Source organism: Pleurodeles waltl, chromosome 3_1, assembly GCF_031143425.1.
Source record: "Pleurodeles waltl isolate 20211129_DDA chromosome 3_1, aPleWal1.hap1.20221129, whole genome shotgun sequence".
Lineage (NCBI taxonomy): Eukaryota > Metazoa > Chordata > Amphibia > Caudata > Salamandridae > Pleurodeles > Pleurodeles waltl.
Window position 1 is genome coordinate 318,913,156 of NC_090440.1, and position 15,071 is coordinate 318,928,226.

General features: G+C 46.7%; 1 protein-coding gene across 1 annotated transcript in view; it reads right to left on the reverse strand.

Annotated features, from left to right (window-relative positions):
- Positions 1–15,071, reverse strand: part of LEO1 (LEO1 homolog, Paf1/RNA polymerase II complex component) — a 127,582-nt gene that overhangs the window by 43,254 nt on the left and 69,257 nt on the right. The window contains exon 9 of the mRNA XM_069222467.1: positions 5,989–6,124. Within this exon, the coding sequence (XP_069078568.1) occupies positions 5,989–6,124 (136 nt within the window). The remainder of the gene's footprint in view (positions 1–5,988; positions 6,125–15,071) is intronic.

Sequence of the window (15,071 nt, forward strand, 5' to 3'; positions counted from 1 at the left end):
GCAAGCCCGTCTGCGCCCGTCCGCGCCCGTCCGCGCCCTGGAGCACCCAGAGCCCAGAGATGCTGCCCTTTACACTCCCGCCAGGTTAGTCTATTCCTCTTCACAGTTACAGTCACTGAGAACCACTGACTCCTGTCCTTCCATTCATAGTAATATGAGCTCCCTCCCCCCTCCTCCCATGCCCTCACTGCCCATGGACCATTCTACAGCCGACATCCTCTGACGTCCCATTCCCTAACCTTGGCAGTATGATGCTGCTCAACTGCCGCTCCCTCCCAGCCCATTCCTTAAACATCTACACTCTCCTGGAGGAACTCCTGCCCGATGCACTATTCCTTACGGAAACCTGATTGGACAATGATTCTACAGCAGACATCTGCAACTCTCTGCCCCCTACATACTCTATGCTACATCTAGATAGACCTGTTGCCAGAGGTGGGGGAATAGCTATCATTCATAAATCTACTATTAAGTGCACTATTTCACCTTTGAACATCTCTGATTGCAAGAGCCTGATGTTTTCATTATACCTGTCCTCTACCTTCACTTTCTTGGGAATCTTGCTTTATCAACCCCCTGGACCTGTTTCCCATTTTCTGGACAGCCTACCAGAGATTGCAGCCAGCCATATTTGCAAATTCTCTAATTTAACTATTCTAGATTTCAACATTCACCTTGATAATTTGGAGTGCCCCTCGGCCAAACTATTAGTAACTTCCCTTTCGGCACTTCAATTAACTCAGCACGTAAAAGGCCCTATGCATCTGAAAGACCATACGCTAGATCTTATCTTTAGTAATATTGCTAACCTGACGGCTGCACCCCCTCTGCCACTAATATGGACTGATCACTCCCTTCTATCCTTCACCTTTCCTTATGACATTACTCGGGGACAGCTCCTCAGCCCTTCAACATCTGGGCGTATTTGGTCAAAACTCGACCCAGAGGAATGGGGTAGTGCCCTCCGGGCCCTCAGCAAAACCAATTACTCTCTTGCTCCAGAATCGGCTGATTTATTTGATAAATGGATTCTATCCTCCTTGGATGCTATTTTACCCATCAAACCTAGAGTAAAAAAATCTTCTTATAAACCCAAACCTTGGTTTTCTCCCCCACTTCTTGAACTTAGGAAGAACTGCAAAAAGTTAGAGAGGCGGTGGCAAAAACACTACAGTCTCTCTGATAGAGCTATCTATAGACAGTCTATCAGAGCATATCATCGCAATATTAAAATGGCCCAGTCCACCTATTATGGTAGCAAAATAGAAAATTCCTTATGCACCCAGAAATAAATTTTTCTAATTTTTAAAGAACTTACTACACCTCCCATAACCGCCCCCAGGACTGAAGCGTCTGTTACCCACAGTAATCTACTGGCATCATACTTTCAGGATAAAATCACCAGTATACACTCTGGGTTCCCCACCTCAGTGAATCTGCCCCATATTTGTCAGGCCTTAGATTCCTGCTTTGAAGGAGTCTCATTATCTACTTTCTCCCCTCTCACTGATGTGATAACTGACAACCTTTTGTCCAAAATTAAATCCGGCTCTCCCTTGGACCCTGCCCCTCCCTCTGTTCTTCTACGGGTATCGGATATTATTGTTCCTCTGCTTACTACAATCCTGAACCATTCGCTATCCTCTGGCTTCCTTCCTCAGTCTTTTAAACATGCTGTTATTAAGCCTCTTCTGAAGAAACCCAAACTTGACCCCACCCTACCCGAAAATTACAGACCTATCGCTCTCCTCCCTATTGCCACCAAGATCCTAGAGAAGCATGTCAATTCTGAATTAACTAGCTATCTTGAGAACCATGAGCTCCTACATCCCACCCAAATGGGCTTCAGAGCCTTGCATAGCACTGAGTCTGCCCTTCTCACTGTAACCAAGTCGGCTCGTCAGCTCTTAGATCAAGGGACTCATGTAGCCATTATCTTGCTTGATCTGAGTGCAGCCTTCGACACAGTCGATCACGATCTTCTTTGCTGCAGACTATCAGAAATAGGGGGTAGGAGGACGCTCTTTGTCCTGGTTCTCCTCCTTTCTCAAAGGGAGATCCTTTCAAGTTCTGGACCGCACTTTTTCCTCTGATATTCTCCCTTTGACCTGTGGAGTCCCCCAGGGCTCCTCTCTTAGTCCCACTCTTTTTAATGTCTATTTGTCACCATTGTCCACAGTGATCGCCCCCCACAACCTCTCATTGGTCACCTATGCAGACGACACTCAATTGGTGGTGTCCCTCTCCAGCTCTGGAGACTCGTCGGTGGATAACCTCTCCCGCTGTATGAGGGACATCACTAATTGGATGATCAATTCCAAACTTAAATTTAACAATGGGAAGTCAGAAGTTTTGGTTTTGGGCAATGGTTCCCCTGCCCTCCCTCTTCCATCATTCTCTGATACTTTTAATTATCTCCCCCCCTCCCAAATTTCAAGTTAAGAGTCTGGGCGTGTGGCTGGATCCTCGGCTCCCCATGGATTCTCAAGCAAACAAAGTCTCCTCCACCTGTTTTGGCCTTCTACGCGTGTTTAGGAAGATTCTCACTCTTCTTCCTCCGACCGCTAGAAGAATTCTTATCCAAGCCTTAATTCTCTCTCGGCTTGACTACGGAAACTCCTTGTTCCTTAGCTCTCCGCTCTAAGTAATAAAGAAGTTGCAGAGTGTGCAAAATGTAGCAGCCAGGCTCCTTACTCATTCATCAAAATACTCTTCTGCCAAATCGGCTATCTCTACTCTTCACTGGCTCCCCATCAAGGAGCGGATTCACTTTAAATCACTTTGCATTGTTTACAGGGCCCTACATGGTAGGGGCCCAATCCTCTTAAGAAATCAGATTTTTCTGTATACTCCATCTAGGAATCTACGATCTTCCTCTCTTAGGTTTGTTCACACTTTTCAGTCTAGGAGAAATTGGGGTAGCAACTCCTTTTCTAGTGAAGCTGCTCGTCTATGGAATACCCTTCCCTTGGAGGTCCGTCATGAATCTTCAGAGCGACTCTTCAGGAAAAAACTTAAAACTATTCTTTTCCGTAACTAACTTTTGTTTTTCTACCTGTACGTGATTTCGGCTGTTGTTAGCGCTGGGATGCCCTTGGGTAACTATGCGCTCTATAAATCTGAAAAAACTAAACTAAACTAAACTAATTGGAGTGTCACTTTTAATGTGATTAAGTCTCTGTTAAATGCTAGACATACATTTTTTTTTTTTTAAAGGCTTCAGCAAACAAGCCGTGGGCTCTGAGCATTGAAGGTGTGTAAACAAGTGCACTATGGTAATTCATAGTGTCCTCCCAATACTAAAACTAAAATCAAGTTTGAAGCAGACACTATTCTCACAATAAATGTAGAGACAGAAGTCTGCCAGGACAAAAGCAGGGTCCTTCAGCAACCAGACAGGGGATACTCAAGAACTGACCTTGTATTCTGTTCTCTCTCTCTTTCAAATTCAGCAGTGTGGCTCAACAAACCTGCCAGACAGGGTTTGACAATGTTGCGTCAACAGAATGCTTACACCCCACCCAGCATATTCTAGCCTATTGTGTGCTTCTGAGAAGAATTTCACACCTGTTTCACACCCCTTACAGATCGCAGCACAAACTGAGAGCTGCTGTAAAATATATGCAAATTAGCCTCGAAGGAACCTCCAGCAGGAAAAGGTAAATTTATAAAAGTTCCTTTTCCTTAATATTTTTAAAAAATATGACCATTAATGAATTGGATTTTTAATGACTATTAAAAATGATACTCAATTATTTTTCCTGCTGGTCCCATTCCCGATACAGTGTTCCCATTTTAATCTATACTCTAGGATTTCGAGGCCTGTCACAGTGAAAATAGATTTTTAAACATGGTCCCTGTAAGGACATGGCAATTTTCATTTTCTACCTATCCTACTTTCAAACACCATGAACCCCACGCTGTGGGGTACAAAACCTATATAGTGGTGACTTCCTAATATTTTAAAGGAAGGTTTTACCTGTCAAAAGGGTTATTTTTATAAGTTGCACTGAGGTTTTACACTGCAGCCGTCAGGCTACACAGGGTAGGTCTGTAGCCATGTTTATATGCCACTATGGTGGATTGCACAATAGATGATGTGTTGCACTAGTGCCATTTAACTTCGAGGCCTGGGTGCACAGCCTAAACCAGGGACTTGAAAACAAGTTAAATATGCCAAACAGGAATACGCCAATTGAACCATGTTCCAAGGGGGGAGTACAGGCTCTTTCCTGGTTAGCAATGGAAATATGCACAGAGTTTTAAAGCCAGCAAAATAGGGTTCAGAAAAGGCAAAAAAAAATCTGGGGTGACCATGCAGAAAAGGTAGATTTCCTACAGGCACACTTGTTAAAGATGTGTGTGACAAGGAAGCTTATAATGAGCAACTGGATCATTATGAGTAAGATGAATTTAAAGGCAGCCAACACTAACACTCCCATTGAATAAATGCACAGTGACTGAATAAGCCCACAATTATCCGATAACTTTTTTCCTTGATTGAACTGCAGCCTATCTGACTCCATCAAGCAAGCTGCCTCTGCCAAACAAGATACAAAGAACCCAAATCCTGCCGTTGGGATACCCTGCAAACACAGACACACCTAAGTGTCAGTGAAATAGTGACAGCACACCAGACAATTATCCTTGATCAACTGCATATACCCTTAAGAAATTCCACAGGAAAGTGAAATGTAGCAATCCTATGGGGTCTTGCACTGCATGAACTAGTTTATCTATTTTAATGTGAACAATGTATGTGGGTGTTTTACCCCTGACCGAACGCACACAAAGACTCTGTCTCACTCTGCCCCACCACTGATGGTGTGGTACAGAAGTTAGTGCTCACCTTGAGGTATCTATCCAGATGGAAGAAGAATTTATTTAAGGTAGAATGGAGACTGGCTGTCCGTTAGAGAGGATGCAAAGACATTAATCAGCTACTTTTAGGAGCAGATAACTAAAGATGTTTTTCAGCAACACTAGAAATGACTCCTGGTGAGAGGGATTTGCTGATAACCAAATGGGAATGGTCTGACTGCAGGAGACAGTCTGCAATGTATCTGTTCACTCACCTTAGCCAATCAACTATGGTGATCAGATAGTCTGAAATACTATGTGGCTTTCCTAGACCAGCGCTGCGATCTGGGAAGACGATGGAAGTTCAGCATTCTTGAGTTGTCCTATGGCTGATCTGCAGGAATCTTGTCTACAAAACTATTTTTCTTAAAGGTAGGAAAAGCTGTAGGGCAGTGGCTGCTCTTCCTAGCTAATCCTTTCCCAAGGTCACTTTTTCTGATCAGGAAGTCACACCTCTAAGGATGTCAGATTGCTTGGGACAGGCAATACCCAAAGTACCAAAAAACCAAGACGTCCTTATTTGCTCCAGTGTCGTCTGATCTGTAATGATACTGCATAGGACAAATTGTTTGGTTAAGGTTCCCTATAAATGAGATTTCTTCCTCTGGGACAATCAGTTACAAACAGTTTTAAACAATGCCCTCCTGGTTTTACAGATCTCCTAACTTTCGATGTTTTTGCAGACTTATTTCTTTACAGTATTGTGTGGATACTGACACACACAGGTCTAGAAGATCCATTGACTTGTGAGCTATTTACATATTGAGTAAACCTACATGACGGTAAATGTTTTCCATGCTAGCTGTACTTCATAAGGAACCCTTACTGTAATATCCTTGCGCTGGAGCTCTGTTATTAAAGCAATCTACTAATGAGCCATTTCAACTGTATCAGGTGTTCTTGTCTAGACAAAATATCAGGATTCACCGAGTGTTTTTATATCTAACATATGGACTACAGTGTACATTTATGAATAACAGACTATTTTTAGTGTATTAGTGCTGTACTGTCCCATATGACACAGCCACCACAGTCTGGCCATCCACAACTGGTACTGATCTGGCAGCATACTGGCAATGACCAGGTTTAAAAAAAACATGTACAGAGAGCTTCACATAGGGACAATACCTTAATCATTTCTGTACGCTGAGATTCTGGGTCCCGACCAGCCATTGGCAAGATTCTAATCTTCTGCGTCTTAGAGCATCTGTCTGCAAGAGACAGTGTCATTTTCCTGTGTGTGGCACTGTCAGTAGAGTGAGGTCTGGAAAAGAAAGGAAAAGAGTGTCATTTAGAAGATAACAAAATTAAGTGGTGATTACCATGATAAAACTGAAAGGGGCAGTAACAAACAGTCTTCTGGAACCTGAGAATTTGATAATGGCCCTTGCACAGCACCTACAAAAACCATGAAAACCCTTGTGTGGACAGGTTTGATGACTGTCAATGACTGAGCAGAGCAAACCTAAGTAGATGCAAAAGTGGGAGCATGCAGAACAATGTTAACTCGTGACAATTTGCAGGTACACATACAGCTCACACCTAGGAAACAAGCATTTAATAGCACTAGCCCCTTAAAGAACAGGCGTCCCAGGGGACACATTAAGACTTAAACGTTTATTAATCTTCCGGTGATAGAGTGTAGACGCGCAACATGACGACAGAAACAAAACACATTGCATACAGCAGGAGAGTTGAGTGCAGGTTGCCATTAGTCATCTGATCTCCTGATTACAGTAGTCTCAGCGGTGCTAACAGGTAAGCAAATCTTTTATTTCTGGAGACCAGGGTCCCAGGGAATTGGGCACACCTCAGGAAGGTGAGGATTCATTGTCTCAGCAGGCACTTTGGTGTCAGTTGTTCCTGGGCAGCTGCACTCTTGAGGGTGCAGGTTTCCTTAGTTTTTGGTGGTCCTGAAGCTTCATAGGAGATTAGCCAATTAGCCCTTGGAGTCACCTTTTCAGTCAGCGCAGAAGTGAAGCTCTTTTCCATGAATGGGCACAGCAGACACAGTCTGTGGGTCCCTCAGGTGCAGCAGGTGCAGTCCAGTAATTTGTGAAGCCTCTCTTTGCACAGTCACAAGAGCTATAGGGCATCCCTTCTGCAGTCTTATTTCCAGTCTAGTAGTGATCTGAGGACTGTGTGCCACTTTCATGCCACCTTTACTTTTGTGGGAGGGGAGGACTCACTAGGCAACAGCATCACTTCCTTAAGGATTGGCCACCAAACAATCCCAGGACAGCATTCCCTACCCAAATCCAAGGTGGAGTACGCCTACTTTCCCTGTGAGGAGCCCTGGACAGACCCCTAGGGTATACCCAGCATAATCATCCACTCTTCCTGAAAAACCAGTTCTGCAAAAAGTTCTCCTCTTTTGGAAGATACCAGCCTGTCTGTCATCAAAAAAGAGCATGCAAGCGAAGGTGTAATCACTATTTGCTTAACTGAGGGGGTAGCCTCTTTAGAAAATGACTCTTTTTGTGTGGTCACCCCTGTAAGTGTTTGGACTTCTGGACTGATGCTGCTGACTTTTCTACTCTGTAGTGCACTTTCTCTTCAAGCAGTAGGAGCTATGGATACACACAACATTTAAAGCTAAATACAGATATGGTTTTAAGGACCCAACTGCTACTACAAGGAAACTCCAAATTACACCAGTCCAGCCATATGACTATGGTGGCAAGAGTAAAGGAAATGTTTTTCTCATTTATTCCCAAACCACCCAGTGCTTAGACATACATACCCTTAAGTGGTTGTGAGTTAAGTATGACTGGTTATAGAAAATATGTGGACTAGCATTTCCCATTAAAATTGAGGAGAAGGTTTACAAAGCACTTTGCATTTGCTAGGAATTCCTCAGAGTTGCAATTTATTATTCCTTGGCTTGCCTGTGCCTTTAACAAAGACCATCTATAAGCAAACAAATCCCTGCTTTATCCCTAAAGAAGTAAGGCACTTCCTACTTTCTCTTGGCACAACTGCCCCAGACATATTATTGCCTCATTAGACCTAATTGTTAAGGTGTAGCTTAAATTACTATGTGTAGTGAGCTGAGAAACTCTGCATACAATTCCTACCAATGAGGCAGGAGTAGAGAAGGAAATTTATGAATAAATTAGTGGAAACAAGTTTGTGTCACCCAGCTACAGGTCACTTGGGGAAAGGTTATCAGAAGGACATAGGGAAAATGAAGGACAATGGCTGGTGTTAGGGAATTGAGCTAATGAGAGGAAATTGGGGACAAGAAATGCTCAAACAGACTTAATAATGCTGCAGACCCTTTGTAGGAAACCACCACTGTTGGCATGGTTACCCTTCCCCCTTTATGCCTAGTGTTGATGCCAACTTTGATTGAAAGCGTGCTGGGACCCTGCTAACAAGGTCCCAGCACCTGTGTTTGTTCCCCAAAATCAGTACCTTCGTTTCCACAACTGGCACACCCCTGGTACACAGTTAAGTCCCTTGTAAAAGGTACTCATGGTACCAAGGGCCCTCTGGCCAAGGAAGGTCTCCAACGGCTGCAGCATGTAGTATGGCACACTAGGGGCCCCCTCACCAAGCACATGTTCACCACCCTTGCAGCCTCTGTGTGCTGGAGGGAAGAAAAAGGCAAAGTCGACATGGCACCCAACTCAGGGTGCCATGCCCACAAACCACTGTCTGTGGAATAGATAACTCCCCCTTATAGCAGGCCTTACAGCCCTAAGGCACTGTGCATTATGCCACAGGTGAGGGCACAGCTGCATGAGCAATAGGCCCCAACAGTGTCTATGTCCATTCTTAGACACTGTAAGTGCACTGTAGCCATATTGAGGACATGGTCTGGGAGTTTGTAATTGCGAACTCCTCATATCCATAATGGATTCACTGAATACTGGGAATTTTGGTATCAAACTCCTCGGCACAATAAACCCACACTGATGCCAGTGTGGGATTTACTGAAAAATGCACCCAGAGGGCATCTTAGAAATGCACCCAGCGGGCATATTAGAGATGCCCCATGTATGTTAGTCAAACTGATAGTGCAGGACTGACCGGTCTGTGCTTGCCTGCCACTTTCAGACAAGTTCCTGACCACATTTGGTGAGACCCTTTGTGCTCTTGTTGGTCAGAAACAAAGCCTGTTCTGGTTAGAGGTGCTTCACACCTCCCCCTGCAGGAACTGTAACACCTGGTGGTGAGCCTCAAAGGCTCAAACCTTGTGTTACAGTGCCCTAGGGCACCCCAGCGAGTGGAGTTACCCACCCCACCCCGTGGGCAGCAAGTACAGTGGGAAAATTAGGGAAAACAGGTAGGAATGACCAACCCCAGTTAGGACCACCCCTCAGGTGTCCAGAGCGGAGGTGACCCCCCCCCATTCCTGCAGAATCCTCCATCTTGAGTTGGACACCAGGGACCAATAGGGTTAGGATTGTGTCCCTGTAGGAAGTTGGCTCTGTATGTGCTATTTCAAAGTAAGGAATAGCATGCACAGAGTCCAAGGGTTCCCCTTAGAGGTAAAATAGTGGTAAAAAGAGATAATACTAATGCTCTATTTAGTGGTAGTGTGGTCGAGCAATAGGCTTATCCAAGGAGTAGTGTTAAGCATTTGTTGTACATACACATAGACAATAAATGAGGTACACACACTCAGAGACAAATCCAGCCAATAGGTTTTGTTATAGAAAAATATCTTTTCTTAGTTTATTTTAAGAACCACAGGTTCAAATTTAACATGTAATATCTTGTTTGAAAGGTATTGCAGGTAAGTACATTAGGAACTTTGAATCATTTCAATTGCATGTATACTTTTCAAGTTATTGACAAATAGCTACTTTAAAAGTGGACACACTGCAATTTTCACAGTTCCTGGGGGAGGTAAGTTGTTGTTAGTTTTACCAGGTAAGTAAGACACTTACAGGGTTCAGTTCTTGGTCCAAGGTAGCCCACCGTTGGGGGTTCAGAGCAACCCCAAAGTCACCACACCAGCAGCTCAGGGCCGGTCAGGTGCAGAGTTCAAAGTGGTGCCCAAAACGCATAGGCTAGAATGGAGAGAAGGGGGTGCCCCGGTTCCGGTCTGCTTGCAGGTAAGTACCCGCGTCTTCGGAGGGCAGACCAGGGGGGTTTTGTAGGGCACCGGGGGGGACACAAGCCCACACAGAAATTTCACCCTCAGCGGCGCGGGGGCGGCCGGGTGCAGTGTAGAAACCAGCGTCGGGTTCGCAATGTTAGTCAATGAGAGATCACGGGATCTCTTCAGCGCTGCAGGCAGGCAAGGGGGGGGTTCCTCGGGGAAACCTCCACCTGGGCAAGGGAGAGGGACTCCTGGGGGTCACTTCTTCAGTGAAAGTTCAGTCCTTCAGGTCCTGGGGGCTGCGGGTGCAGGGTCTTTTCCAGGCGTCGGGACTTAGGTTTCAGAGAGTCGCGGTCAGGGGAAGCCTCGGGATTCCCTCTGCAGGCGGCGCTGTGGGGCTCAGGGGGGACAGGTTTTTGTACTCACAGTATCAGAGTAGTCCTGGGGTCCCTCCTGAGGTGTTGGATCTCCACCAGCCGAGTCGGGGTCGCCGGGTGCAGTGTTGCAAGTCTCACGCTTCTTGCGGGGAGCTTGCAGGGTTCTTTCAAGGCTGCTGGAAACAAAGTTGCAGCCTTTCTTGGAGCAGGTCCGCTGTCCTCGGGAGTTTCTTGTCTTTTCGAAGCAGGGGCAGTCCTCAGAGGATGTCGAGGTCGCTGGTCCCTTTGGAAGGCGTCGCTGGAGCAGGATCTTTGGAAGGCAGGAGACAGGCCGGTGAGTTTCTGGAGCCAAGGCAGTTGTCGTCTTCTGGTCTTCCTCTGCAGGGGTTTTTCAGCTAGGCAGTCCTTCTTCTTGTAGTTGCAGGAATCTGATTTTCTAGGGTTCAGGGTAGCCCTTAAATACTAAATTTAAGGGCGTGTTTAGGTCTGGGGGTTAGTAGCCAATGGCTACTAGCCCTGAGGGTGGGTACACCCTCTTTGTGCCTCCTCCCAAGGGGAGGGGGTCACAATCCTAACCCTATTGGGGGAATCCTCCATCTGCAAGATGGAGGATTTCTAAAAGTTAGAGTCACCTCAGCTCAGGACACCTTAGGGGCTGTCCTGACTGGCCAGTGACTCCTCCTTGTTGCTTTCTTTGTTCCCTCCAGCCTTGCCGCCAAAAGTGGGGGCCGTGGCCGGAGGGGGCGGGCAACTCCACTAAGCTGGAGTGCCCTGCTGGGCTGTGACAAAGGGGTGAGCCTTTGAGGCTCACCGCCAGGTGTTACAGCTCCTGCCTGGGGGAGGTGTTAGCATCTCCACCCAGTGCAGGCTTTGTTACTGGCCACAGAGTGACAAAGGCACTCTCCCCATGGGGCCAGCAACATGTCTCTAGTGTGGCAGGCTGCTGGAACTAGTCAGCCTACACAGACAGTCGGTTAAGTTTCAGGGGGCACCTCTAAGGTGCCCTCTGTGGTGTATTTTACAATAAAATGTACACTGACATCAGTGTGCATTTATTGTGCTGAGAAGTTTGATACCAAACTTCCCAGTTTTCAGTGTAGCCATTATGGTGCTGTGGAGTTCGTGTTTGACAGACTCCCAGACCATATACTCTTATGGCTACCCTGCACTTACAATGTCTAAGGTTTTGTTTAGACACTGTAGGGGTACCATGCTCATGCACTGGTACCCTCACCTATGGTATAGTGCACCCTGCCTTAGGGCTGTAAGGCCTGCTAGAGGGGTGTCTTACCTATACTGCATAGGCAGTGAGAGGCTGGCATGGCACCCTGAGGGGAGTGCCATGTCGACTTACTCGTTTTGTCCTCACTAGCACACACAAGCTGGCAAGCAGTGTGTCTGTGCTGAGTGAGAGGTCTCCAGGGTGGCATAAGACATGCTGCAGCCCTTAGAGACCTTCCTTGGCATCAGGGCCCTTGGTACCAGAAGTACCAGTTACAAGGGACTTATCTGGATGCCAGGGTCTGCCAATTGTGGATACAAAAGTACAGGTTAGGGAAAGAACACTGGTGCTGGGGCCTGGTTAGCAGGCCTCAGCACACTTTCAATTGTAAACATAGCATCAGCAAAGGCAAAAAGTCAGGGGGCAACCATGCCAAGGAGGCATTTCCTTACACAACCCCCCCCCAAACGAAAGAGGATGAGACTAACCTTTCCCAAGAGAGTCTTCATTTTCTAAGTGGAAGAACCTGGAAAGGCCATCTGCATTGGCATGGGCAGTCCCAGGTCTGTGTTCCACTATAAAGTCCATTCCCTGTAGGGAGATGGACCACCTCAACAGTTTAGGATTTTCACCTTTCATTTGCATCAGCCATTTGAGAGGTCTGTGGTCAGTTTGAACTAGGAAGTGAGTCCCAAAGAGGTATGGTCTCAGCTTCTTCAGGGACCAAACCACAGCAAAGGCCTCCCTCTCAATGGCACTCCAACGCTGCTCCCTGGGGAGTAACCTCCTGCTAATGAAAGCAACAGGCTGGTCAAGGCCATCATCATTTGTTTGGGACAAAACTGCCCCTATCCCATGTTCAGAGGCATCTGTCTGCACAATGAACTGCTTAGAATAATCTGGAGCTTTTAGAACTGGTGCTGAGCACATTGCTTGTTTCAGGGTGTCAAAGGCCTGTTGGCATTCCACAGTCCAGTTCACTTTCTTGGGCATTTTCTTGGAGGTGAGTTCAGTGAGGGCTGTCACAATGGATCCATATCCCTTCACAAACCTCCTGTAATACCCAGTCAAGCCAAGGAATGCCCTGACTTGAGTCTGGGTTTTTGGAGCTACCCAGTCCAGAATAGTCTGGATTTTGGGTTGGAGTGGCTGAACTTGGCCTCCACCTACAAGGTGGCCCAAGTAAACCACAGTTCCCTGCCCTATCTGGCATTTGGATGCCTTGATAGAGAGGCCTGCAGATTGCAGAGCCTTCAAAACCTTCTTCAGGTGGACCAGGTGATCCTGCCAGGTGGAGCTAAAGACAGCAATATCATCAAGATAAGCTGTGCTAAAGGACTCCAAGCCAGCAAGGACTTGATTCACCAACCTTTGGAAGGTGGCAGGGGCATTCTTTAAACCAAAGGGCATAACAGTAAACTGATAATGCCCATCAGGTGTGGAGAATGCTGTTTTCTCTTTTGCTCCAGGTGCCATTTTTATTTGCCAGTACCCTGCTGTCAAGTCAAAGGTACTTAAGAATTTGGCAGCACCTAATTTATCTATGAGCTCATCAGCTCTAGGAATTGGATGAGCATCTGTCTTGGTGACAGAATTGAGCCCCCTGTAGTCCACACAAAACCTCATCTCTTTCTTTCCATCTTTGGTGTGAGGTTTGGGGACTAAGACCACTGGGCTAGCCCAGGGGCTGTCAGAGCGCTCAATTACTCCCAATTCCAGCATCTTGTGGACTTCCACCTTGATGCTTTCTTTAACATGGTCAGATTGTCTAAAGATTTTGTTCTTGACAGGCATGCTGTCTCCTGTGTCCACATCATGGGTACACAGGTGTGTCTGACCAGGGGTTAAGGAGAAGAGTTCAGGAAACTGTTGTAGGACTCTCCTACAATCAGCTTGCTGTTGGCCAGAGAGGGTGTCTGAGTAGATCACTCCGTCTACTGAGCCATCTTTTGGGTCTGATGACAGAAGATCAGGGAGAGGTTCACTCTCTGCCTCCTGATCCTCATCTGTTACCATCAACAGATTTACATAAGCCCTGTCATGGAAGAGCTTAAGGCGGTTCACATGGATCACCCTCTTGGGGCTCCTGCTTGTGCCCAGGTCCACCAGGTAGGTGACCTGACTCTTCCTTTCTAGCACTGGGTAAGGGCCACTCCATTTGTCCTGGAGTGCCCTGGGAGCCACAGGCTCCAGAACCCAGACTTTCTGCCCTGGTTGGAACTCAACCAGTGCAGCCTTTTGGTCATACCAAAACTTCTGGAGCTGTTGGCTGGCCTCAAGGTTTTTGGTTGCCTTTTCCATGTACTCTGCCATTCTAGAGCGAAGGCCAAGTACATAGTCCACTATGTCTTGTTTAGGCTCATGAAGAGGTCTCTCCCAGCCTTCTTTAACAAGAGCAAGTGGTCCCCTTACAGGATGACCAAACAGAAGTTCAAAGGGTGAGAATCCTACTCCCTTCTGTGGCACCTCTCTGTAAGCGAAAAGCAGACATGGTAAGAGGACATCCCATCTCCTTTTGAGTTTTTCTGGGAGCCCCATGATCATGCCTTTTAATGTCTTGTTGAATCTCTCAACTAAGCCATTAGTTTGTGGATGGTATGGTGTAGTGAATTTGTAAGTCACTCCACACTCATTCCACATGTGTTTTAGGTATGCTGACATGAAGTTGGTACCTCTGTCAGACACCACCTCCTTAGGGAAACCCACTCTGGTAAAGATACCAATGAGGGCCTTGGCTACTGCAGGGGCAGTAGTCGACCTAAGGGGAATAGCTTCAGGATACCTAGTAGCATGATCCACTACTACTAGGATGTACATATTTCCTGAGGCTGTGGGAGGTTCCAGTGGACCAACTATGTCCACACCCACTCTTTCAAAGGGGACCCCCACCACTGGAAGTGGAATGAGGGGGGCCTTTGGGTGCCCACCTGTCTTACCACTGGATTGACAGGTGGGGCAGGAGAGGCAAAACTTCTTAACCTTCTGGGACATATTGGGCCAGTAGAAGTGGTTGACTAACCTCTCCCACGTCTTGGTTTGTCCCAAATGCCCAGCAAGGGGAATATCATGGGCTAAGGTCAGAATAAACTCTCTGAACGACTGAGGCACTACCACTCTCCTAGTGGCACCAGGTTTGGGGTCTCTGGCCTCAGTGTACAGGAGTCCATCTTCCCAATAGACCCTATGTGTTTCATTTTTCTTGCCCTTGGACTCTTCAGCAGCTTGCTGCCTAAGGCCTTCAAGAGAGGGACAGGTTTCTTGTCCCTTACACAGCTCCTCCCTTGAGGGTCCCCCTGGGCCTAAGAGCTCAACCTGATAAGGTTCAAGTTCCAAAGGCTCAGTTCCCTCAGAGGGCAGAACTTCTTCCTGAGAAGAGAGGTTCCCTTTTTCTGACTGTGTTGCAGTTGGTTTTCCAACTGACTTTCCTTTTCTCTTGGTAGGCTGGGCCATTTTTCCAGACTCCAGCTCTACTTTTTCACCCTGTGCCTTGCATTGTGCTCTTGTTTTTACACACACCAGTTCAGGGATACCCAGCATGGCTGCATGGGTTTTTAGCTCT